This window comes from Rattus norvegicus, chromosome X (assembly GCF_036323735.1).
Source record: "Rattus norvegicus strain BN/NHsdMcwi chromosome X, GRCr8, whole genome shotgun sequence".
Taxonomy (NCBI): domain Eukaryota; kingdom Metazoa; phylum Chordata; class Mammalia; order Rodentia; family Muridae; genus Rattus; species Rattus norvegicus.
The window spans coordinates 97,171,996-97,196,810 of record NC_086039.1 but is presented as its reverse complement, the minus strand read 5'-3'; the positions used below and the strand labels follow the sequence as shown (position 1 = coordinate 97,196,810).

The window sequence follows — 24,815 nt, the reverse complement described above, 5'->3', positions numbered from 1 at the left end:
ATACACACCAAGCACAAAGAGAAGGAAGGGAAGAGGAGGGGAAGGGGGATGGAAGGGTAGAGGGAGAGAGAGAGAGAGAGATCTGTTATATTAGAGAAACAAATGCTCTTTGAAAAAAAACAACTAGGCTTATATGTATCATGTTTTGTTTTGGTTTTGGTTTGGATGAAAACAGTGAGCTTCAGGGAAGTCACAAGGTGAAAGCAGCGAGACACAAGATAAGTCACAAACAGTGATGCTGTTTGGCTAATTCATAAATCCTGTCGATTTGAAGTTTTGCAGCTATAGTCATATCCCTTTCCTTGACCTGCCTGCATGTACACAACTGACACAAGGATATTTACATCCTATTAATCTTTTTTTGAAGAGTACCAACAATGCAAATCGCATAACTGTTTTGTTATTTCAAACCCAATTCTATCAGTAAGCAAAAGAATCGTCACACTTTTCTAAGCTCATAACTCAAAGCTATGGCCCTGTAATCCCAAAGCATATCTTTTGGTATTTAAAAAGAAGTCATCATTTTAACACCCTGAACTGCCCACAGGTAGCAGGATTGCTTTCTACAATAAGACTAGCCCATGGCAGCTGCATTTCATTTTTATTTGGAAAGACCGATCCAGTGTTTTTATAGCCCTCGATTAAGCTGTTTAAATAAAAAAGTAAATGTTGAAAGAGGAAGCCATTGTAGTTAAGCTCTATGTAAACTAGTACTCAGCAAATCTCATGTGGTTTCAGAGTTCGGTTTGTATAAATAGCTAAATCTATTCGAACGTCTTTAGCTGAAGAATTCCAACTCCCATAGGGTTAGCAGAGCTTCAGGTTCTCCAGTGAATCTGACAGAGCTTTACAAAAATACCCACACTCAACCCCTAGCTAATAATCATAATAAAACCTTGGTCTGTGTGGGGGGGGAGTTAACAGAGCTTCTCAAATATAAATATTTTCAGTATTTGACTAAATTTGAGAGCTTTCTAACTCCAACTTTAAAATTCCGTAGAAATATAAATCTAGTAAGAACATAGACAAGAAACTTCATATATTTTGGAAATGGAACTTCTAACTGCTGAGTCACCAAACTGCCAAACATTTATGTATCTGCAAACAATCTTTACCTGCTCAGTGAAGAAACCCCGTCCCCACTAAGGTGCTGCACATGAAACCAAGGACATCAGGAATGTTAGTTAAACTCTCATTGTAGTAATATGTTATACCCCATGCAGGCATATCGATTCCACTTGAGTCTGTCTCCCCAGTCATTTAGATGACAGGGTTGTATCACTCTGCTAGGGTGAGTTAATTATCTGTATTTCACCTGTCAGCTCAAACATTAGCCCTTTGAGAAGAATCCTGGTTGATGGAAGTGGCATTATGAATCTAGTCAACATTACCTGACACATTTACATATGCATTTCTCAACGTTTATTTTTTTTAACTAATTACTGACTCCCATGTAAGGGTTACACTTTTGTTGTTGTTCAATACCACATGTCAGATGATGTAGAATTGATTTCTGTCTAGGATGAAGAAGTACTTGTGCAATTTTTAAGGAACACAGAAGTATTCTCTGTTGATTTTGTTTCGAGAGCTGAAGAAACCGTGGCAATTTTTTGGTTTCTAAAGCACAGTTCATATGGTGGGTTTTAATATAGAACATATCAGAGCAGACTTCATAGAATAAGCTATTAAGCTGTGTTGTGTAAGCACAGATTGTCATAGCTGCGTTATGCTAAAACTATAGGGAGATTGACTCACAGGGACCACAAGTTGGCAGGTGGAAACACTGATCAGTAGAATGGAGGCAGGGAAGAACGGCAATGAAACCTGCCAAATATTGATGGAAAACTTCAGGCCAGCATTCCTGATTGTTTGGAACTTGGCTGGTCCATATGTTGCTAATAAAAGTTACCACCCCCTCATAGTCAAATGGTTAACTTGTTTTCTGAACATCCTTTCTTTTTTCTTTTTTTTTATTGACAGAGCCTTTGATTGTGTTTAGATTATACCTTCCCCTATCTTTCTTCCAAGTTTTCACTCAAAGAGGAACTTTCGAGGTTCTGACCCATTAGTAAAATCATATTTACAGATATTATATAGACTGAAAACTTCTGTGAATCAACTAGCTTTCAGAACTAGAATGACTTGCACATAATCTATTTGCATTTAGCATATATTTATCCTGTATATTGTTGATTTTGTTTTCTAACATAAGATGCTGTGACACATCCATGCCACATTTATGTTTAATTTAAATTTCCAATGCTTTATCCATGAGATATATTCAGATATTATAAGAACAACTAAATACATGTGTGCAAAAGGGAAATGGAACAGAGCAGAAGGCAAAAATCTACGTGTCAATTATGTGCTAATCTATGAATGCTTATGCAGATTTGTTAGATGACCTAACATATGCCTCATCATACAGTATTTTCATGTTTAGCCAATTCATCACTTTTAGCACACTCGGAGTTTAAATTATTAAATCCTATAAAATGGAAATTACAAAGTTATAGCTATACTTCTAAGTTGATTGTTTCATATCTTAAATTCTGAGTTCTTCAATATAATTCAGTTAAGAATGCACCTCACAAATATTGATGATTAAACCTACAGATTCACATATATTAGGCAAGTGTTCTACCATCTCCATAATCTCCTATATTCAAATCATTTTAATAGTCATTAAATTGGTAGTTGTAATAAACTTTGGTTTATTCTACTAATGATAAATATTAAATGAATTGAAAAGTAAATTTCCATCATATTTAGGGTGATTTTCGAGTAGATGTGGCAAAATATTTAAAACTATGATCTTGATATGTCAGTACAGGAAAAATCACGTATTGATTGGTTCATTAGTCAGAAATATAGTATGTTCTACTATATGCCTGGTCTGAGAATCCAGGAGGTGATCACACAAAAGTCAACATTCTAAACATTTTTTTTTAGGTAGACTATATGCCCATAAGCTTTGAATTTTAATTTTATTTCCTCAGGGAAGCTGTTGAAAAGCACAATATCCTCTGGCTTGTTAACACTTAATCACTTGTAACAATGCCATACAATGAAACTCACATGCTACTTTTTCATTCTTGTTTGCTCTTACCTGAGTGTTATGCTCTGTCACAGCCTGCAGAGTGCTGTGTACTTGCTTTGTCTGCTCCAGTTTTATAGTACCTAGCATATTGCAAGGAACTGCTGTAGCTACTTAATAAATATACGCTGTATGACTAGTGGAAACATGGGAAGAAACATATTTCTGAACCTAGAGAATTGTTAGTACACCAAATTCTTAATTATGTGTGACAAAGGAGATAGTTAATTCACAACAAAAGATAATATTCATTTTCATTTGTTTTTGGAATGCATTTCCATACAGAGCTGCTCATTTTAGTCTCTCTTGATTTCCCACAATATAAAGAAGTTGCGATATTAATTCTCAACTATGTTCATAGCTGGAATGCTGCATAATCAAGCAAAAACATGGCACAGAATATTTAAAACATCTATTGTATTTTTAGACGGCACCACAATCACTTAGCAATTAGAGTAATTATCTTATTTTTGATGGTTAATATTGACTATAAACTTGACAGGATTTAGAGAAATCTAGGTGGCAGACCTCTAGGCATCTGTTAGAGAGTTTCAATATCAGGTTATCTGATGAGAAAAGACACACCACAGGTGTAGGTGGCATTATCACATGGGCCAGACTACTGGAAGAAACAACCGAGATGAAGAACTGAGCAGAGTTATCCATCTCCTCCGCATTTTGAGTAGAGGTTTGACTTCACCACCTGCCTTGACATTTCCAGCCATGATGAAATACAACTTAAAATCTGTGAGTCAAATTGAACCCTTCTATCCTTAATTTGTGGTTCTGATATATTTTGTCATCCCCAAAGTAGCTGAAACACCTGCATCATTTTTTGCTACCAATTTTACCTTCCAACAGCACAGTTTGCCTTTCTATGTTATGAAAATAGTATATGTTTGAGGTTTTTCTATAGGAGTATATTTGAAGAGACATGCTGATGTTACTATTATTTCCTAAAAATCTGTGTTTTTTAAAATTGCAAACTCCATAAGTAATTGATAATATTTTAGTCAAATTTAAATTAACATGAACAATTTCCTGGATCCATAAATATTCACAATTTATGACCATGTAAATAAAAAATGGTTCATCTTTGTGTTTATGAATAGATACATATGTATTCTAGTATATGGAAGCAACACATAAAATAACCAAGTTGGACAGTGTATTTTTCAAGTTTTTTCTATTATTTCCACTCAATGTGAATGAATCCCATAGATAGGTTCTTAATCTCTTAAAATGTAGCTTCCGGTGGCAAGAATGAAAAATTGTGAGGCTGAGGGAACATTAACTCTTTCAAACAAATTAAGTCTTGTTTCATGTTCTGAAAAAGGTAATTTCCCAGACAAGTCTCCTGTGGCTTGAAAGGGTTTATGCACCCTTAACCAGCGATATATTATCTTCTCACCATTACCATCACGCTCCAAATGTCTACCAAATTCCCTGGACAATCTTTGAAAAATGAAGTTCATGCTCAGTGTAATTTTAGGCTGAATTTCAAATGAGCAAGGCTCATCAAACACAGAAGTTTTGTGCACACAGACTCCCATAAGCACAGTCTCCATTCAAAGAGTTCCTTAGAACTAGGCAATTTCTCCAGAAGAGTTCACGAAGACTTAATTTTAATACATGCACTTTAAAATCAAAACAGTAAAAGACTAACATTAGGTAGGTATCAGGGTCCTTTCTTTGGACAGAGGCCATGCCACAATAAAAACTTAATGTTCTCTATTTCCTTGCCAGTGAGTTAAATTTTATATAATTATACAGTAAACTGTAACTTATTTAAAGCAAACAAAACAAAACAAAAACAATTCACTAAGCACTTAACTTTCTAAAAAACTCATGGCACACTTCTTGCCCATTTCTTAAAGATGAAAAAGAATCTGTAGCTTAAAGGTGTTTATGAGAGCTGGTGTGCAAACAGGAATGCACATAAACAGAACAGGCAAATGAGCGAGTCTGCTCATCAAAGTATTAAAATATTATGAGGACACAAGGGACAAGGAAATTAATTTTGATTGCTATGATTAGGAGAAAGCTTTCTGCAGTAGATGATGTAAGTGAGCAGCTAATTTTTAAATTAGTTTACAATCCTTTCAAAAAGGACATTTTTTCCCACTTGAGAGACATGGTAAGAAGGCAATGAAAGTTTCACAGGAAACACATGGACTTCTTAGATTTATAAACCTCTCTGAACTCAAGCTGCATAGTGTAAAGTCATGGTTAAGACCATGGGTCTGAAAGACAAATAGGTCGACATCTTCACTAACTACATTTTATCACTTATATGATATAACCACATGGATGATCCTTTCTAGTCCTCTCATATTTAAGTGAGTTTAATTAAAAAGAGCCAAATAATAGTACCCAGCTCAACAAATAGGATTTGCCTTGGAGATTGTCTATGGCTTACAAAAGTGTGAAGCCGAGAGGAGGGACAGGGATGGGGAGGGAAGGAGGAAGAAAGGGAGAGGGGCAATGAACATTGCTAACCTAAAAATCTGAAATAGGAAGTGCTCCAGAGTCCGAATCATTTTGAACATTGTCATGATTCCACAAGCAGAAAATTCCATACCCAATTTTGTGTGATATACCACAATCCAAATGCAGGAATATTAAAAATGCTGTGTGACTACCTCAGACACATTGTCAATCAGAAACCAAATTGAAATTCACATCTAGACTTGGGTCCCATGTCATAGGTTATGTTATTTTGCATACACAAACATTTGCAAATCTTCAAAGTATTAGGAAACTTTAAATACATGTGGTATCAAGCATTTCTTTTATATCTATTTGTTATTTGAATTTATTTATAAGGACAGTGTTACATCTCAGAGAAACCCAGAAAAAAAAAAGGGGGCTGAGTTGTCTATTTAATATTGCAAAGTGCAAACTGGCCACTAGTTTCTCCTAGCACCTGTTATACAGTTCAGGCTTCTCAGTACTTTTCACCCCCACTCCCCACCCTAAACCTCTTTAGCCTTTGCTTCCTTTCCATCAGCTTCTCTTTCCTATATCACTTTCCATGAGCTCTCTTGGCTTCTCCCTTTCTCTCTCTTCCTCTTTGTTCTCCCCATCTTTCTTTCTTCTCATGGCCTGGTCTATTCTATTGGCCCAGTTCAGTCTGGACTCTTCTAGATGCCAGTGGCTGTTCTCTCCCTCTACAAACAAATAAAGAACCCCTTCTGTTTAACCATACCTCAGAGCAGTCATGTTCTCATTTTAATTCAGACAGGATCTCAACTAGCTCAGGTCAACCTAGAATTTACTATGTAGTTGAGGGTACCTGAACTTCTGATCCTACTTCCTACCCAGGAATGTTACTTTATGCTATACTAGGGAGCGGCTTTGGGCCTCATGCATGATAGACAGTCACTCTATCAAGTGTTTATATCTCCAGCTCATATCATGAAGCATTTCATTAGGATACCAAACTTTTTGTGCAATACATACATACATACATACATACATACATACATATTTATTGTACGATACACAGTAATATAATATATAATATAAATATGAATATGAAGACACATTCATATATGTCTGTGTAATGGACATAAAAGACTTTATGTACATGCAGTCCAATTGCACACTCATGTTCCATTTCTACTAATGTAATAGTTTAAATGAATACATTTTGCTTCTATAACTTTTATTTGGTTCTAGTTTTCTTGGATAATTGTTGTTATTAGTATTTACTGCCATTTTAAATTTGATTGTGTATAAATTTCTTTCTGTTAATATTCTAATTTTATTTCACAACCCTCCAGACCATAGTAAACAGCATGTATTTCAAACAATACTTTCTTTTTCTTATGTTGTATTGAATGAACCCAGAGTCTTGCACTGACTGTGCAAAGTAATCTACCATGGAACTATATCCTGACCCAAAGTATCACTCTTTTCAAAGTTTAAATATTTGTATTTTAAAATCCATTTTCCTTTCAATGTAAGTACTATATTCATGATTACCACCCATTCCCTTGAAGAGAAAAAAAAAATACCCTACACTTTCCCCATCTTCACTTCTCAAAGGAAACAAAAAAAATCTTACTCTAAATTTCCTAATTTTCTGAGTTTGGAGAGCAGTAGGGCATAAAGGACAAGGACAAAGTATCAGGTATGGTAAACCTTTCTCCAATATAGCCTGAAAGTCTCAATTTTTCTTTGATAGAAAATGACCAGGGTTACATCCTTATATTAGAAAAGACAGAAAGAGAGGGCAGAAAAACCTTGTTCCTTCTTTTTGTTTTGTCAATTCCATATGACATTTGATTTACAAAGAATGGATTATCATTCTACTAAAACCTGTTATTGGCTTGTGTTGAATAGCTATGATGTGATACTTCTGGCTGCATCGTATCTGAGTTTTTCATCTATTTTAATATAATCTCCTAATAGAGAATAGTGTAATATGAATTCTCATAATGGTAGTATTGTGGTAACCCCAAATCTGTTCTGAATTATCTGGAAAGGACAATGTGCTTCCTCAGTAACTTGATTTGTAACTACTTCAATTGACTCTCCCTCACACTATGAGAAAATCCCAGGTGTTGATAGTTAGTTGACAGGGTGTTAATGTCATTAACATTCTGTCAGCTCTTCTTGTCAATGTGTTAATGGTGCTCCTGCTGCTCAGTCACTCTCTGTCCTCCAGTTGGGAAAATGATTTAGCCAGCAGTCAATCAAAAAGCTAAGCTGATTTTGGGCCAGAGGCATCCCTGCCATTGACAAAATCTCTGTGAGTAAATGTGGTAAGAAACTTGTCAACAGAATATAAGCAGTAAGGTCAACACTGTGATTAATGTGCTTTGTTAGACAATTTCAGATAGTAAGGATGGACTGCAGCACCTTCTTCAGAGTAGAAGAAAGGAAGGCACTCTGATGTGCAGCCTTAATGTTAAGCACTCCAGAGGTAGAAGCAAGCAGATATCTGTGCATTGGAGGTCAGCCTGATCCATATAGAGCCCTGGGCAGGACAGGACTACAGAGTCTCCAAAACAAAAACACAATTAAAAACAAGCAAATACAAAAGCAGGCTGACGAAATGAACAAGCAGCTCTCTTTTTAAGAATGGGTTTCTTTCCTGCCTGAGAAACCATGGCACAATAAACAGTACAATCCTTTTATGAGAGCCCTAGAGGAAAGGAGGGAGAAAGGCAGAGGTGGGCAGTGAGAGCAAACAGGTTCCTGGGCAAGAGGCTTGTCTCAGGTCTCTTACAACATTAACCCAAAAAAGGATGCTTTAACAAACCATTTTGAGCTGAAGGAAGGCCACAAAAACCAGGTCTTTTAGATTTTCTTCTGACTTTCCCCCATAATTCGGAGCAATGAAACTAAAATTCACCTCCCTCAACCCATAAAAACAAGGTTATTAGCTTTTGCCTTCTCCATATGTGAAAAGTCTTGCTTCATGGTGGATGGGGAGCCAGGGCTGTCACATGGATAGATACACATGAAAGAATCTGGTTGACCTCCTCCCCATTATTAACAATATTTCATACCACTTTTATCAGATTACTTTTCTCTAGAACTAGGCATTTCTTAGCACATAGTATGCAAATAAACATTTCCTCTGGAGCTTTCATGTCGAGAAGGTTCCTTTGTCACACAAAGCAGTTAAACAAATTTCTCATGTTCTTCTTTTGATAACCTGTCTTTGGTTACAGGCGATGGCAACCATCAATCATGTCACAGGGAAGGAAGAAAATACTAGGTTTCCTTCTCTAAAAGCAACCCCCAAGACAACCACAATCCCCAGCTCTTTCACAATCACAGTGCTGGCAAAGGTTGCAATGTTGTAGATAATATCGATGTCACAGATCTTCAAAGAGAAGGCATAAATGGGTAAGGAGTTCATTCTCAGAGGGCTTTCTCATGTCACTCAAGCATGCATTATTGTTCAAAGAACAGTACCAGGATATGATTCTGAACCTCAGCTTAGCAATGTCTGCAATAAGTTTCAAACACAGACACAGAACTCCTAGGAACTATAAAGGAAGGAGAGATGCCCTTCGAAATAAATGAATTAAGGATATGGCACTATGGAAAGTAACTATGAGTTATTGAAGCTTTCCTGACACAACTGGAGATGGCTAGACATATATAGGGATAGTTAATTTTATCATTAAAAATAGAAATTATTCCTCAAATAATAAAAAGGAGCCTTTAAAATATCAAATACATAAAATTAGGTCATTTGACAAACAGTTAATCAATGAGAGTAAATTATTAATACTATTTATTTATGTTTTCTCACTCCTAATCAAGACACTATCTGCAATTGGTAACTGCTTATGAAGGGAAAAACATGTCTTCTCCAGTGGAGTCTTACTGGGTATATTAATCTTGATGATCGGTCACATAGCAAGAATTAGATGGTAAACACAAAACAAACTCCAGGGTATTTTTATAGACATTTTCTCATGTAGATTTGTACATAATTTTGTCTTAATGATCTTTTGCTTGTATGACCTCATTTCCAATTTTGTGGTTTTGTGACATGTTTTTTGTGCATGCATGTGTATTTTTTTTTAAATAGAGAGTGAGAGAGAAGAGAAGAGGAGAGAGGGGGCATGGAATATGGAGTTGTATGGGTAGAGAGGTAGAGAGGATCTGGGGAAAGGAAAAACTGAAAAGCTTCATCAGGAAAAAAAAACCTAAATAAAATCTTAGCAACCTATTTATTTGAATTCACAGTCTAAAGCCTAGATGTGAAGCTAGGTAGAAAACGGTTTACTTAACATGCACACAGGTTAGAGCTAGATACTTATTAGCTCAGGAAAACAAACAATAAAAATAACAACACATTTTCTAGGATTAGGGCTGTGATAAACATGTTAGCACTGAAGAATAATTATTTCCCTGAAAGATGACCTTTCAACTTTATGCTTATATAAATGTGTATTCTGAATCTTTATTTTTTTTTTCTCTTTTTGGATACAGAATTTCATGCACCCTAGGCTGGCCTTGATCATCTGATCTTCCTTCCTCCACTTTCCAAATGCTGAGATTGCAGACAGAGACACTACCATGCCTGGTTCTCCGTTTTATAATCCTATAAACTTAATTTCATTTGTTTGGTTCTTTCCATTTGTGGGATGAAAAACAATTCTAACTCCAAACATGGCACATTGGGTTATTTAAGTTAACCTTAATTTATACATGAGTAATTCATAAGTAATAGACAGATCTCATAACTTTGGAGGCTAAGAATTCAGGATGAAGGCATCACCAGATTCATGTCTACTGGTAGTAGTTTGTGCCTTACTGTTCTGTCCTCCTATGGCAGAGGCCAAAATGAACGAAGTGGACTTCTCTCTTTTCTCCTTCTCCTCCTTCTCCCTCTCCCTGTCTCTCTCAATCTTTCTGTCTCTGTCTCTGTTCCCTCCCTCCCTCCTCCCTCCTCCCCTCTCTCCCTCTCTCCCTCCCCTCTCTCCCCCCTCTGTATGTGTGTGTATTTACAGCGTTCTAAACTCATTTTTTCTTATAGTACTTTTATGAGGAAAAAAATTGCATCCATCAATGAATTGTTCTTATTTTTATATATAATTACTTCCAAAAGGCACCACTCCTTTATACAGATGATTGGTTAACAGAAATTAGATGGTACACAGATATTTAGGCAATAACTGGAGGAATACTGAGTGTTGTAAACTGATGGGGACTGAGGTAAAGTCAGAAGGAAGAGCCTTATGAAGTAGGTCACAGAAACTATAAAGGCCTAACTATTCACTTCATGAGCAGGCCATAAAAAGAAGCTACAAACATCATTCTCTTTGTCTTCTCTAGTCTTCTGACACAGGACATATGTTTGGTCCTCTACTCAAAGGTAAGGAATGTCATACAGAGAAACTAAGAAGTATCTGAACACTGAATCTCGTTAAATCATCTCTCACCCTTGCAATTTACAGGTTGATCACATTTGTCTTTAATTCAGACTTCTACGTAACTGTCCATAAATACATACTCCTGCCCCTCTTTGGAAGGGTCTTATAACAGGTTATATATTCATTGACTTTATATGCTCTTCTTTTTATCTGTCATGTAGCAGAAAAAGAAAAAGATTTTTCTTGTTTCCCTACACTATTTTATTGTGAGTCAGAGAAAGAGGAGAGACAAAGGTATCATACTTCAATATAAAGCTGTTGGCTTTCAGAAGCTAGAAAATGTTTTCCTATGTCCTTCAGGTCATCCTGGAACCTATAGTAATCCTATAGCTATAGCCCTAAAACCACTGGTATTTCAAGTTTGCATCACCTTACTGGCAGTGTATGGGCTACTTTTCTAGATTTTATAAAACAGAACAATTACATTAGAATATATGGATCATAACTTCTAAAATTGACAGTACTTTTCTTAAGTGCAAAATCTAAAATGGTGATTCAATGTTACATAATTCCTGACAAAATTTATATGGAGAATATTTGAGAAATAACTATATGGAATGCTTACTACCTCTTATTCTTCTAGATGGAAGAAGTCAAAGAAAGGACTTGGATTACTGATTGACAATGACGTAATAAACATGCTGGGTGAATACATTGTGGTAGGAGGTGAATATTTAATAGGTACATAGCAGTTAATACATATGATATGATCTTTGCTAAACAGTAATTAGACAATATGTGAATGCCAGGCTGCGAGTATGTTAAAGTTGAGTTTTCCATGTGTGCAATACAGTGCTTTAATGTCTGACAATGCCTGACATACGGTATAATAAGCAGTGAGTTAATACTGACAAAGAGTAAGGGTAAGCATAGGATGCTATTAGACACAGCCTGACTTGGCGATGTAGTAAAGATTCAACCTGCATTCAGTAGTCCCTGGTGTGACCATTGTTCTGTCACAATTGGTAGAGGCCATAACATGGAAGCATTGTCCTATTTTTTTACACTCAAAATTCTTACAGCTAGATTATAGTTAATTAGGAAAAGCACTGTCATATTTATTTGCACTACAGTTACTTAATGTAAAGGGTCAGTAACCTGAAAAAAAATCAGTTTATTGGCAAGTGATAGATATATCTAGAGTCCTGTATTACACAGGGGAACATGGTATTCATTTTAAAACAGAATCCAGTGCCTAGAAAGACTTTTCCAGTGGTTAAGTGATTGCTTCATCTCTTTGTTCAATAGCTAAAAAGGTAAGAAAATAGAGCATACATGTGATCATTTTGCATTTTGCTCTGTTTTTCTCAAAGAGGTTAATTCTCACTGAGCACTCATGGAGATTTCCAGAACAAGACTAATTTGAGCAATAATCTCACTAGTATAATTTATTAATTTATAGCTCATGAGATGGTAAATATTCAATTTTCTGTAATAAATTGTCATATTTTTTCTTGCTATGAAATGCAAAGTAACAATCCTATACATTTTAATACAGCTTCCAGTCCTCTTGTGGACAAACAGTCACACTTTAGTACCACTTACACGAAGAATAGCTGTTCATCTGTAACATACAGATACAGAAGGCTCTGGATTTTCATTTTAAAATGATTAATTACCTGCATAAAGAGAGAAACAAAATAGGGAGTCCAGGCCAAGTTCATGAGGGTTTGAAATTAGTTCTTTTCCTTTTTCTTTTTCAAAATGAACAACAAAGCCTCAATGTTGCAAGCTGTTATGTGGCCGGCCATAAGCCAACTATAAAAGAAAATACTCTACAGAACAAGGGGATCAGAAATTAAATTTAAAAAATATGAGGCAAGAGTCAAAATGAAAAAGGCGTGTTTCCATCCAAAGAACAATACGACATATTTGAAAGAAAAATAAATCTAATTACCAATAAAGTGAAAGGTTCATGTTGAGCTTCCTACCAAAGCCTGTTACATAAACCATGGCTAGGTGAGGATTGCCTGCTTTCGCTGGCTGACAAATGTGTTCATCCAATGTTTCTATGTACAAATGTAGTATCACTAAAGGACCACACAGCATTATTTAATGAGGCAAAACAGTAAGTATGGAAAATAATTTGTAATGCCAAGTTCCAGCCTTAAGTAATTCTTAGGTTCAGAATCATAACATCTAAGATGGCTAGGAAAGAAACACAGGCAAGAAGAAAAAGGTGATAGGTTTAACCTTGAAAGGAGGTTACTCCATACAGTTGTTGAAGGAATTATTATCTGATAAAGAAATTGCAGTATTTATTCCCTCTAGAGATATAAACTAGTGAATCAATCTGCAGTTCAAGATACTTATTTAAACCCAGAGGAGGAGGATATGGCTCTTACTTCTGAAAATACATAATGAAAAAATCAGCTCTAAATGTAGTTTATCTTCAGAGACCAGCTGTACCACTAAACAATTCAAAGTAAATGTAATTTCTTACATTTTCCTCTTTCATATATATATATATATATATATAATCATATATATTGCAAGAAATTTACTGTTATCTCTATATGTACATTTCAACTGATTTAAATCCTTCAGCTACTGATCAATTTATTTTTCTTCCCATCCATATAGTGTACATTTATCTTTCAGTCTATTAATAATAGTCATCCAAAAATACATGTATACCCTGAGAAAATGCATGTGAATATGTCAAAAGAGGAAAGAAATTATAACACCCATTCTAAAGGTCATTTTCTCATCCTGATTCTATCCTTTAAGCACTTGATTACTAAAGATTATCTGCATTGTTCTTTGAGATATAATTGAACCTTCTAAGATTTACCTTGTATATCTTGTGGGTGTCCAAATAAAGTTTGTCCTCGAAAAATGGCAATTTTTTGATCCAGTTGTTTCCTTGCTTCTTCTATCAGATTGAAAACATCGTGAAATGAAATTTAATCTGCTAATATAAAAAAGCAGCATACAGGCAGATTCATCCAATGTAAGAGAATAGTGAGCCTAGAACTAACTCCATAGTGAAAAGATAGAAATATGCAAACACATAAATACATGCTTATATAAATAAAGGATATCATCATCTTTTCCACGAATTTATCATGAAGAGACTCTGCTTTGGGGAAATTCTTGATGTTACTCTCCAGATGAAGAATGCTTTGCTCCATCGCTACAAGGTTGCTCTTGAGTATTTGAGCTGAAACTAAAGAACAAGGTAGAGAAACTTTAGGATCCTTCACTAGGTATTCCACTAAACACCTGAAAACTATCTACGAAAGAATTTTCCGAAATGGAGAGAATGAAGTCATTTCACATTTTTCTGAGTTACTGCTCATAAAAATTTTACTCTTTATGAAGTTATGAAAAATGTGTAATGTAATATACCAAATCATCATATTTAATATAGGAATGTCATCATTTTACTCAGCCATTAGTTCAGACAAACCCATTCCTATTTAAATTTATTGATGGAACACCTAATATTTCATTCTTTAAAATCTAAATTGAAGATTAAAGAGAAACTAAGGTTCAAAGAGACCTTATCTTATTAATGCATTCCTTGGCTATGTAAATGATTTAAGGATAAATTACATAAAAGGATGAAATATTTGCTTTTTTGTGAAAACTCTGACTTTTATAAACCAACACCTGTGGGAAAATTCCTATCTTTAAGATTTCATACTCAATAGAGACATAAAAAACAATTTTGATACAAAAGGTGGATATATAGGCATATTCACAGACATTCAGCATCCCCTAGAACACTTTCATTAGTTGATTTAATTTTCCTTAACATTCTCTGCACTTTTCCTTTTCTCATTGACAACTAATAATTTGAAATGTATTTAAACTGTGCTTCAATACATATGCGCTTTCTGGATCTCTCATAATGACTTCATTTCGGGAATAGAGTAAAAAATAAAGGAAAGAAACATATAAGTACTTTATACCATATTATTGTATAATTTTGAATTATGGACAAATATACTTCTATCAGTATTAACGGAATCTGATGAAATTCTAGTTAAGGAGACAAGGGAAGGGTTACAGACTGATATTGTGACACTGGTTTTACATCTGATGCTCTGAAACACTGATTTCACTAAAGACTATGAAACACAATTGGAAAAATACATTTTTTATTTTTTTATTTTTTATCTTTATTAACTTGAGTATTTCTTATTTACTTTTCGATTGTTATTCCCCTTCCCAGGTTTCAGGGCCAACATCCCCCTAACCCCTGCCCTTCCCCTTCTATATGGGCTTCCCCTCCCCATCCTACCCCCATTACCACCCTCCCCCCAACAATCACATTAACTGGAGGTTCAGTCTTGGCAGGACCAAGGGCTTCCCCTTCTAATGGTCCTCTTATTATGCTATTCATTGCTACCTATGAGGTTGGAGTCCAGGGTCAGTCCATGTATAGTCTTTGGGTAGTGGCTTAGTCCCTGGAAGCTCTGGTTGCTTGGCATTGTTGTACATATGGGGTCTCGAGCCCCTTCAAGCTCTTTCAGTCCTTTCTCTGATTCCTTCAATGGGGGTCAAGTTCTTAGTTCAGTGGATTGCTGCTGGCATTCACCTCTGTATTTGCTGTATTCTGGCTGTGTCTCTCAGGAGAGATCTACATCCGGTTCTTGTGGGCCTGCACTTCTTTGCTTCATCCATCTTATCTAGTTTGGTGGCTGTATATGTATGGGCCACATGTGGGGCAGGCTCTGAATGGGTGTTCCTTCTGCCTCTGTTTTAATCTTTGCCTCCCTATTCCCTGCCAAGGGTATTCTTGTTCCCCTTTTAAAGAAGGAGTGAAGCATTCACATTTTGGTCATCCTTCTTGAGTTTCATGTGTTCTGTGCATCTAGGGTAATTCAAGCTTTTGGGCTAATAGCCATTTATCAATGAGTGCATACCATGTGTGTATTTCTGTGATTGGGTTACCTCACACAGGATGATATTTTCCAGTTCATCCATTTGCCTATGAATTTCATAAAGTCGTTGATTTTGATAGCTGAGTAATACTCCATTGTGCAGATATACCACATTACTGTATCCATTCCTCTGTTGAAGGGCATCTGGGTTCTTTCCAGCTTCTGGCTATTATAAATAAGGCTGCTATGAACATAGTGGAGCATGTGTCTTTGTTATATGTTGGGGCATCTTTTGGGTATATGCCCAAAAGAGGTATAGCTGGGTCATAACTTAGTTCAATGTCCAATTTTCTGAGGAACCTCCAGACTGATTTCCAGAATGGTTGTACCAGTCTGCAATCCCACCAACAATGGAGGAGTATTCCTCTTTCTCCACATCCTCGCCAGCATTTGCTGTCACCTGAGTTTTTGATCTTAGCCATTCTCACTGGTGTGAGGTGAAATTTCAGGGTTGTTTTGATTTGCATTTCCATTATGACTAAAGATGTTGAACATTACTTTAGGTATTTCTCAGCCATTCAGCATTCCTCAGCTGTGAATTCTTTGTTTAGCTCTGAACCCCATTTTTTAATAGGGTTATTTGTCTCCCTGCGGCTATGGTCACTTGATTTTTGACAAAGGAACCAAAATCATCCAATGGAAAAATTATAGCATTTTCAGCAAATGGTGCCAGTTCAACAGAAGTTCAGCATGTAGAAGAATGCAGATTGATCCATGCCTATTACCCTGTACAAAGCTTAAGTCCAAGTGGATCAAGGACCTCCACATCAAATCAGATACACTCAAACTAATAGAAGAAAAAGTGGGGAAGCATCTCGAACACATGGGCACTGGAGAAAATTTCCTGAACAAAACACCAATGGCTTATGCTCTAAGATCAAGAATCAACAAATGAGATCTCATAAGACTGCAAAGCTTCTATATAGCAAAGGACACTGTGGTTAGGACAAAACAGTAACCAACAGATTGGGAAAAGATTTTTACCAATCCCACAACACATAGAGGGCTTATATCCAAAATATACAAAGAACTGAAAATTACATTTTATATTCCAGTACATTTCATAGCTTTCAGAGTCATATCAACATCACAATAAAATTTTAACATACTGACTAAATCATCCCTCTGGCAAATTTCAGCCAGATTATTCTGATTCATCACCCTTACAAGCTTTCCTTTATATTCATTAAGGAAAAAAAATCACCCTATTATACATGGAAGTTCAAGAGGCTGAAAGTTGAACACTTACACTGAAGATACTTTTTTTTCTATTAATATGTCAGTATAAATGGTTCTGTCCAAAACATCTCCATTTGTGTAGCTCTGACAAGTTTGGAAAATATTCTTTATTGAAAAAGTTGAAGAGCTGTTCTGCCCTGCCAAAACTTTCCTAACACCACAGTAATCACTGTCTAAAACAGGCCAAGCTTCCTGTGAAGGAAATCCCTGATTTTTAAAACTGAGGTTTTGTCACTCAGGTCCTTTCTCTATAACCTTCCCAACTAATCCAAAAGGTTTCTCCTTTCCCATTGTAATTACTGGAAAAACAAAAGAAGTGAAATTGACTAGATATTGGGTCAATTGGGTTACAAGAACATGACGGGAGGGCTGAAGACAGAGTAGAATATGATAGTGACAGATACCTTCATTGGAAGCAGAGCAAAAGAGCATACTAATCTCTGAAGAGAAAGAAAGGGAGAGAATATAGGTCTGTATTTCCATTCTACTACACTGAGAATCACCATTTTCTTTCCTCTCCTCACAGATCTTTACAATTCTCTATTCTTCACCAAATCAATTAAAAGTTAACACTGAGGTTTAGACTCTCAGTCTTAAGAAATATTCCCTATCATAAAAATTTGAACAAGTTTGCAATATTTCATTAACCTATATTTTCTTACTAATCTGTGAATAAAGCAACATTGCTCGACTCATCCTAATTTTACATGTCAGATCCTCAGTTCTAAATAAATTCGTACAGATCAGGTCTCTAAATTCTGTATGATTTCATTATCGTCTCCTACATCATGTCTTATTTTGTCTTAAAGCCTTACAAAATCTTGATCTGTGGTTAGGGTTTAGAATTTACATAGTTGGCATGCTGAGTACTGTGACCTTAGCAGATTGAAAGGCCCCAGTAACCACCACTTTTTGATTTCCTGTACTAATATATCCAGCATGACCTTTAGTTACTAACTTTCTGTCTTCTAATGTAGCTAGCTCAGAGAAAGTAGATTCTCAACCCTAAAATAAGGCATAGTATCTAGAAAGGTCCCTCTCTTCTTTCTTGAAAACTTTCACTTGGAAAAAATGATGCTTCATAAGTGGGAGGAAGGATTACTACAAAAGCAGCCTAGTAGATTCTTTGAGTGTCTTGATGTGTTGCCTTCTCTATTCTATTAGCATTACATTGTCCAAATAAACATTAAGCCTCTTTATCTGAACGTTTCCATGCTTACAATGTATTAATTACATTAGCTATGCTTTCCCTTTGTTAAGCCTATCTTGTGTATATAGGTGTTGATCATTACCCTTAGAATGGATGAGCTAAAGGTTCACCTTATTGTGTGCTATGCAGGATGGCAATGGCAACGATAATGGTAAGACAAATGCTTAAGCCTTTGCTCTTCTTTCAGTACTTTTTTGTGTAATTTATATAAGACACACTAAGTGGTTATTGAATTAAAATGTACACTTTAAGAAATATTGTTTCATACTTATATATTTATGTCCATTTCTATAATTAACATTGCAGGAGAGGTTAGATATAATAACGATTGGCAGTTATTATATCAACTGTTATGTGATATAAAAAGAACTGTCGAATTGAAACCTGCCTAGGAATATATATAAGATGGAGGGCAGCAGGACATACTTTCGATAGTGTGAAAGCAAGGAAATGGGAGAAAGAAGAAAGTAATGGCAAGCTTATTAATTCCTCTAATGAATTATTAATACTGTAAGTAAACAAAAGGATAAAATGCTCAAGACAGAATAACAGGGAAATTCTACCTTATACCCACATGCAAACCTTTGTAACATTACATATTTGTCTTTACATTGGTGAAAATCATCTTGACTTTGACTTTGAAGTGATATTAAATGGAAATCAGAAAACAGTCATTTTTATACTCAAGGTCCTTGTAAAACAGGGCTTATGATAATTTGCTTACTAGAATTTCATTGGGTTTAGAGGTGAGAGTAGATAATTCCAGAGAAACAGGCATGAAGAATGAAAGAAAGAAAGTAAATAAAGGAGGCTTAGATTACAGAGCTGCCCATAATTTTACAGCAGCTTCAGTTCACTGTTTAGTGTCTCAAAAATCGCTCCATTATTCATGATTTCATGAGCATGAGACATCCACCATCAGTTGGTGGGGACAACCTTAAAAGACAACAGGATTAGTTTAACGCTTTGATGTTACTATTTTTGAGATTAATAACATTTGCAATTCCAGCCCACATTGCAATTTCACCTTGGGTCTTTCAATTATGGAGTTGACTTTTGTGGTTTAGTCCCTGGGAGCTTTGGGGCAGGAGGTTCCTGGTTGGTTGATATAATCTTAAGAATTAATGGCTGGAGTCAATGAGTTAGCTGAATGAGTAAAAAACCTGACAAGTTGACTTCAATTCCTGTGTGCCACAGAAAAATCCAAATTAGAAAGCAGGAATCTCAGCTTGTAATCCCAGCAATGACCATGGCAAGACAGAAGAATAACCCAGTTTACAGGCAAGATAAATGTGAAGGCTTCAGAACAACAGAAAAGAAGTCAAGGTCTGTAGTGAGTATTTATGTAGCTCCCACCCTACAAGAGAGAGAAAGGGATGAGGTACTTTTACTGGCAGTGGCAGTACCTGAGGCTCCAAAACTATTTATGTACTACAGTGGCTTTTGAATGCTTGTCTTCCGAATAGCCTCAGGCTGAGGGTGTATTTTTGTGCCTGTCATTATATTAGTTCACTAATATAAATTAGGGAGTCTTTTATGACAGTACAAACATTTTCTATCCAAGTAATTCCCCACTACAGACATTTTTAATGACTGATTAGTTAGTCTGGTGGCAATTCGGCTATTCATATTTTTTTCTCATTTCATTTTCTACACTTGCTACTGAATTACTGAATCTGAATTATAACACTTAAATTTAAATTATAGCCACCATGTTCTTTCTTATAGCTTTCTTTCATGTACTCTATAAATAACCTTTTAAGCATAGTATACTCTTTTGAGTTATATGTAGGAGAAACTTTCCTTTCAAATTTTATTTATCTACTTGCTGGAGTTGAAAAATATATGCAGGCATTTTCTTGGCGTCTGGTAAATATATGATAGTAGCCTGATCTTTAATCAAAGTATTTTAATTTATGACTTTAAGACAAGCAAAATATAAGGTAAATATTTTAACTGACAAATTGGATGGAAAGACTCTTCAATTACATAGTTTAAAGGAGAACTAATTCACATTTAAAGAAATAAAACCACAGTACTTTGATGACATTCTCTAGACTGTATTTAGAATGTACTATATTATACAAACAAAGGCTTTTCCTATGAACTTGTTTTTTCCTTCTATATTAATTTTTTTATTAATTTCAAACACTGACAAAGTAACAAGGCCCTTCTTACATCTGAGCTCAAAGAAAGGCCAAGTAAAAATTTCCTTTTGTAAGACTATGAGTGAATAGGCTCAAAAGTGACTACAAGCCTTTTCTAATTTTCCGTAACTGAATACATTCAGTTGAATTACTATCAGCTGAACCACACGCCATTAAAATGACTCATACAGAAAGCATGCATGAGGTATTAAAAGCACTCTGAACAATAGGCATTGTTGTATTCTTTCTCAAATGCATGTATAAGCTAATAGTTTCATTTTATATGAACACTACACATGGAAATGAAGTGAATATGTTTATACAATGACAATGGCAAAATCTCATCACAATGGGCTTATTTGGACTTTAAAGAAAATAAATGGGAAATAGGACCCAGGTATGAAATTCCTAACCCCTATCACTCCAAAATGAAATACAAAAGTGGCACACAGTTAGGAGAAAATTTCTGTTTAAGAGAATATGCAACTTAGCTACCATTCCTTAGCATACTTTTTCCCATTATGGGATGGGGCAGGATATTGCTATATAGACAACACTGGCTTGAAACTCACCATGCATCTTTCTCAGGCTGGGAATATACATGTGTGTTATGCCAGTTTAAGAGCTTGCTTTGCAACTATAGTTTAAAAAATGTGTTCCTTCTACACATTCACACACCCCTATTGCATGCCCCTTGAGTGGAAAGTCGTTTTCTAAACAGAGCTCATAACATTGTCTGAACTGAAACTGAGGGTGAAAGAACTACAGTAAGGAAACACAACCACTATCATCACGTTTAACTCTTAAAAATCCAGTAAGTACATTTCAGTATCTGGGTTCATCCATGTGCTGAGTTTCTAGGCCTGGAAAACCTCAGTCTGAACACATTATTTTTCAATAAAGAAACTAAACTTTGAATAGAGAATAGAAAGAAAATTTACCAATAGCCAGTGGAAAGTAACTAGATAACTAAATGGTTAGCTAGATTGAGGAAGAAGGGGAAAAAGGAAGAAACTTTCTAAATAATGATTTTTAGGCAAAAAAAAAAAAACCCTCTATCCTGACTACAAATCAACAGCAGTGGACAGCTGCCCAGAAGAACTCCACTTCCACCACCTGCTGACTCCCCTGCAAGGATTATTCAGCCTACAGCAAACACTATGTGTGAATTTTCCAATCAAAGGCAGAAACAAACTGAAATCTCCTGCTTTTGCTGACAGTATTAGCTCAAGGCCAAGATTGGGAAGTACATAGCAAGTGGAAACTTCTTGAAACTCTCATTATCAGATGAGCAAAATGTATTAGGGAGAATGTTTCTATTAAGACAGCAGCACTCAAAGACTAAAACAGAGACTGAAGGAACACCCATTCAGAGCCTGCCCCACATGTGGCCCATACATATACAGCCACCCAATTAGACAAGATGGATGAAGCAAAGAAGTGCAGACCGACAGGAGCCGGATGTAGATCGCTCCTGAGAGACACAGCCAGAATACAGCAAATACAGAGGCGAATGCCAGCAGCAAACCACTGAACTGAGAATAGGTCCCCTGTTGAAGGAATAAGAGAAAGAACTGGAAGAGCTTGAAGGGGCTCGAGACCCCAAAAGTACAACAATGCCAAGCAACCAGAGCTTCCAGGGACTAAGCCACTACCTAAAGACTATACATGGACTGACCCTGGACTCTGACCCCATAGGTAGCAATGAATATCCTAGTAAGAGCACCAGTGGAAGGGGAAGCCCTGGGTCCTGCTAAGACTGAACCCCCAGTGAACTAGACTGTTGGGGGGAGGGCGGCAATGGGGGGAGGGTTGGGAGGGGAACACCCATAAGGAAGGGGAGGGGGGAGGGGGATGTTTGCCCGGAAACCGGGAAAGGGAATAACACTCGAAATGTATATAAGAAATACTCAAATTAATAATAAAAAAAAAAAAGACAGCAGCACTCAGAATGTGGGAAGAAAGGAAGTCACCTTACTCAGCTTGTGTTATGTCAGAGAAATAAAATAAATAAAAATAAAAAAAGGCAAACAAGAATCATCATTTTCCTTGAAAAAGGAAGATTTCTGACCACCTACATCTCAATTTTTAATGGTCCAAATAGAGCCTTTATTGAGTGGGTATTGAGCTATTTTGAACTATACTCCTATAGAGAGTTAATTTAAGTAATGGAAGTGCTAATCTTATTTTTAAAATTTACTTTTATAAATTTTGAGATAGGGTTTCTCTATTATGTTGTCTTGGCTATCCTGGAACCTTCCATGTAGACTAGTTATTTACCTGCTTCTGTCTTTTGAATGCTGGCATTAAAGGCGTGTGCCACCATGACCAGTTTGTTATTCTCATTTTTTTCTCAACTTACTTCGCTTTATTAAGAAAAATCATAAGTGTTTAATATTAGTACATTTTTTAAATTCATTTTCTTTATAGCTGTAGAATACTTCAGGGGATAAGCCCATCTCCCAGTATATGAATGTTAGTATAGTGAATAGTTTGGTATTCATGTCTCTTAGTATTTGCAGAAATCAAGTTCCAGAAAAACAAATTTGCTTTCAAAGCATAAAGGTTATGAGAGTCATGGAGATTTGGAAAGTAACAGATTCTAAATGAGAGGAGCACCATATATGAAAATGTTAATGATGTAAAGGCAAGTGAAAGAATATAATCATAATTAGAATATATACATCTTTTGTTTTTATTTTTAATTATTGCTTTATTTGAGGTGATTTTAATAAAATTACATCAATTTCCCTTTCCTTTGGTCCATTAAAATTGCAGCTATTCTCAACTTCTACGAAAAACACAAAACCAAAAACCAAACAAAACCAAAACAAAAGAACACAAAACTTTGCTGGTATTATGTGACAATTTCCTCCTAGAGAAATTCTTCCATCTCTGAGTGAAGTTTCTTAAGACACAAGATGTCTTAAAAGGAGGAAAAATATTCATTCTACAGAGGAACCTTGTTCTACCTAGGGAGTACAGAAGTTAAAAGTTTCAGGAAGTCCTTGAAACTGATCAGATTTAGGATAATCCTTCTTAGCCAAGTATATATAGGCATGGATGTGTTTGTAAAAAGATAAAGAGAGGGGAGTTATGTTCTATAGAGGTGTGAGGGAAGGTGGTACCTCGGTGGGCCCATGCTGAGACACCCCTTCCCTCTGAGGAATCAGCTGCAGGACCCTGTTATAGAATACAGAGTTTATTCAGGACATGGGGAGGGGAGTTAAGAGGGTAGTAGGGGCAAAGAAAGGCAGAGAGAAGGAAAGGGAGGGAGAGGGACAGGGACAGGGAGAGGGAGAGGGAGGGGGGATGGGGATGGAGAGGGGAAGGGCGACAGGGAGGGGGAGGGAGAGGGAGAGGGAGAGAAATAGAGGCTGATCATGAGCATGTGGAGAGAAAGGAGGAGGGGAATGGGAAGAGAAGGGACAAACGGGGAAGAGGGTAAGAGTAAGAGAGCAAGAGAGAACAAGAGAGCAAGAGAGTGAGGAGGGGGCAAGCAGCCCCTTTTATAGTATCAGGCATACCTGGCTGTTGCCAGGTAACTGTGGGGCAGAGCACACCTGGCTATTGCCAGGTAACTGTTGGGGTGGAGCATAGAATGCTAACAGGCACTAAGGACCACTGGTTCTCAAACCAGGTTAGCCACCTAAAAGGCAATTGAGCTAACTAGATGGGGTTCAGATTAGTTGAGCTATTCCTCCACATAGCTCTCCAAGACCCTCTCCAACCAGTTGAGGTACCTGCAAATTGTGCAATGAGCACAATGTTTCCTCCTTTCATAAGCTGTTGCCCATGCTCAGGTGGGCTTTGGTGACACAGTTGTTGTTGAGTAATTTCTGCTCCTGTTAGTAACCTCTCCTCTAAATATTTGTAAATGATCTACATCAAAACTTATTGCTTCAGCAAGTTGTACTTGGGTGGTGTCTGTACTTTAGTCTGGGGTGACTAGATAGTTGTGCAAGTAACACACAACAATAGCCAGAATTTACAAATTCTGATAAATCCTTCATGATGTCTCATATTACTATTTCACTTGGAAATTGTATGTAATGTGCTCTTCCTTCACTGTAGAATCAGAAAACTAATAACAAAAGCAAACAATGTCCACACAAACTATGAAATATGACAAGAGAAGGCCTTAAAATGATGAGTAAAGTTATAAAATAACAAAGATCATATAAAGTGAGGGCATGTTGACTAGGCCTAGAAGGAAAAAAAATCAAAGACTAAGAAATTAAAATTTTTAAATTCGTAAAATCTGAACGTTTTCAATATAAAATTATTTGTAAGCTTCATTCAGTAGTCTAAAACTAAGTAATTATT

General features: G+C 36.1%; 1 protein-coding gene across 5 annotated transcripts in view; it reads right to left on the bottom strand.

Moving 5' to 3' along the window:
* Positions 1-24,815, bottom strand: part of Diaph2 (diaphanous-related formin 2) — an 827,546-nt gene that overhangs the window by 331,270 nt on the left and 471,461 nt on the right. For all 5 annotated transcript variants that reach the window (XM_039100253.2, XM_063280011.1, XM_039100252.2 and 2 more), the window contains one exon: positions 14,046-14,170. In XM_039100253.2, coding sequence (XP_038956181.1) covers positions 14,046-14,170 — 125 coding nt within the window. The remainder of the gene's footprint in view (positions 1-14,045; positions 14,171-24,815) is intronic.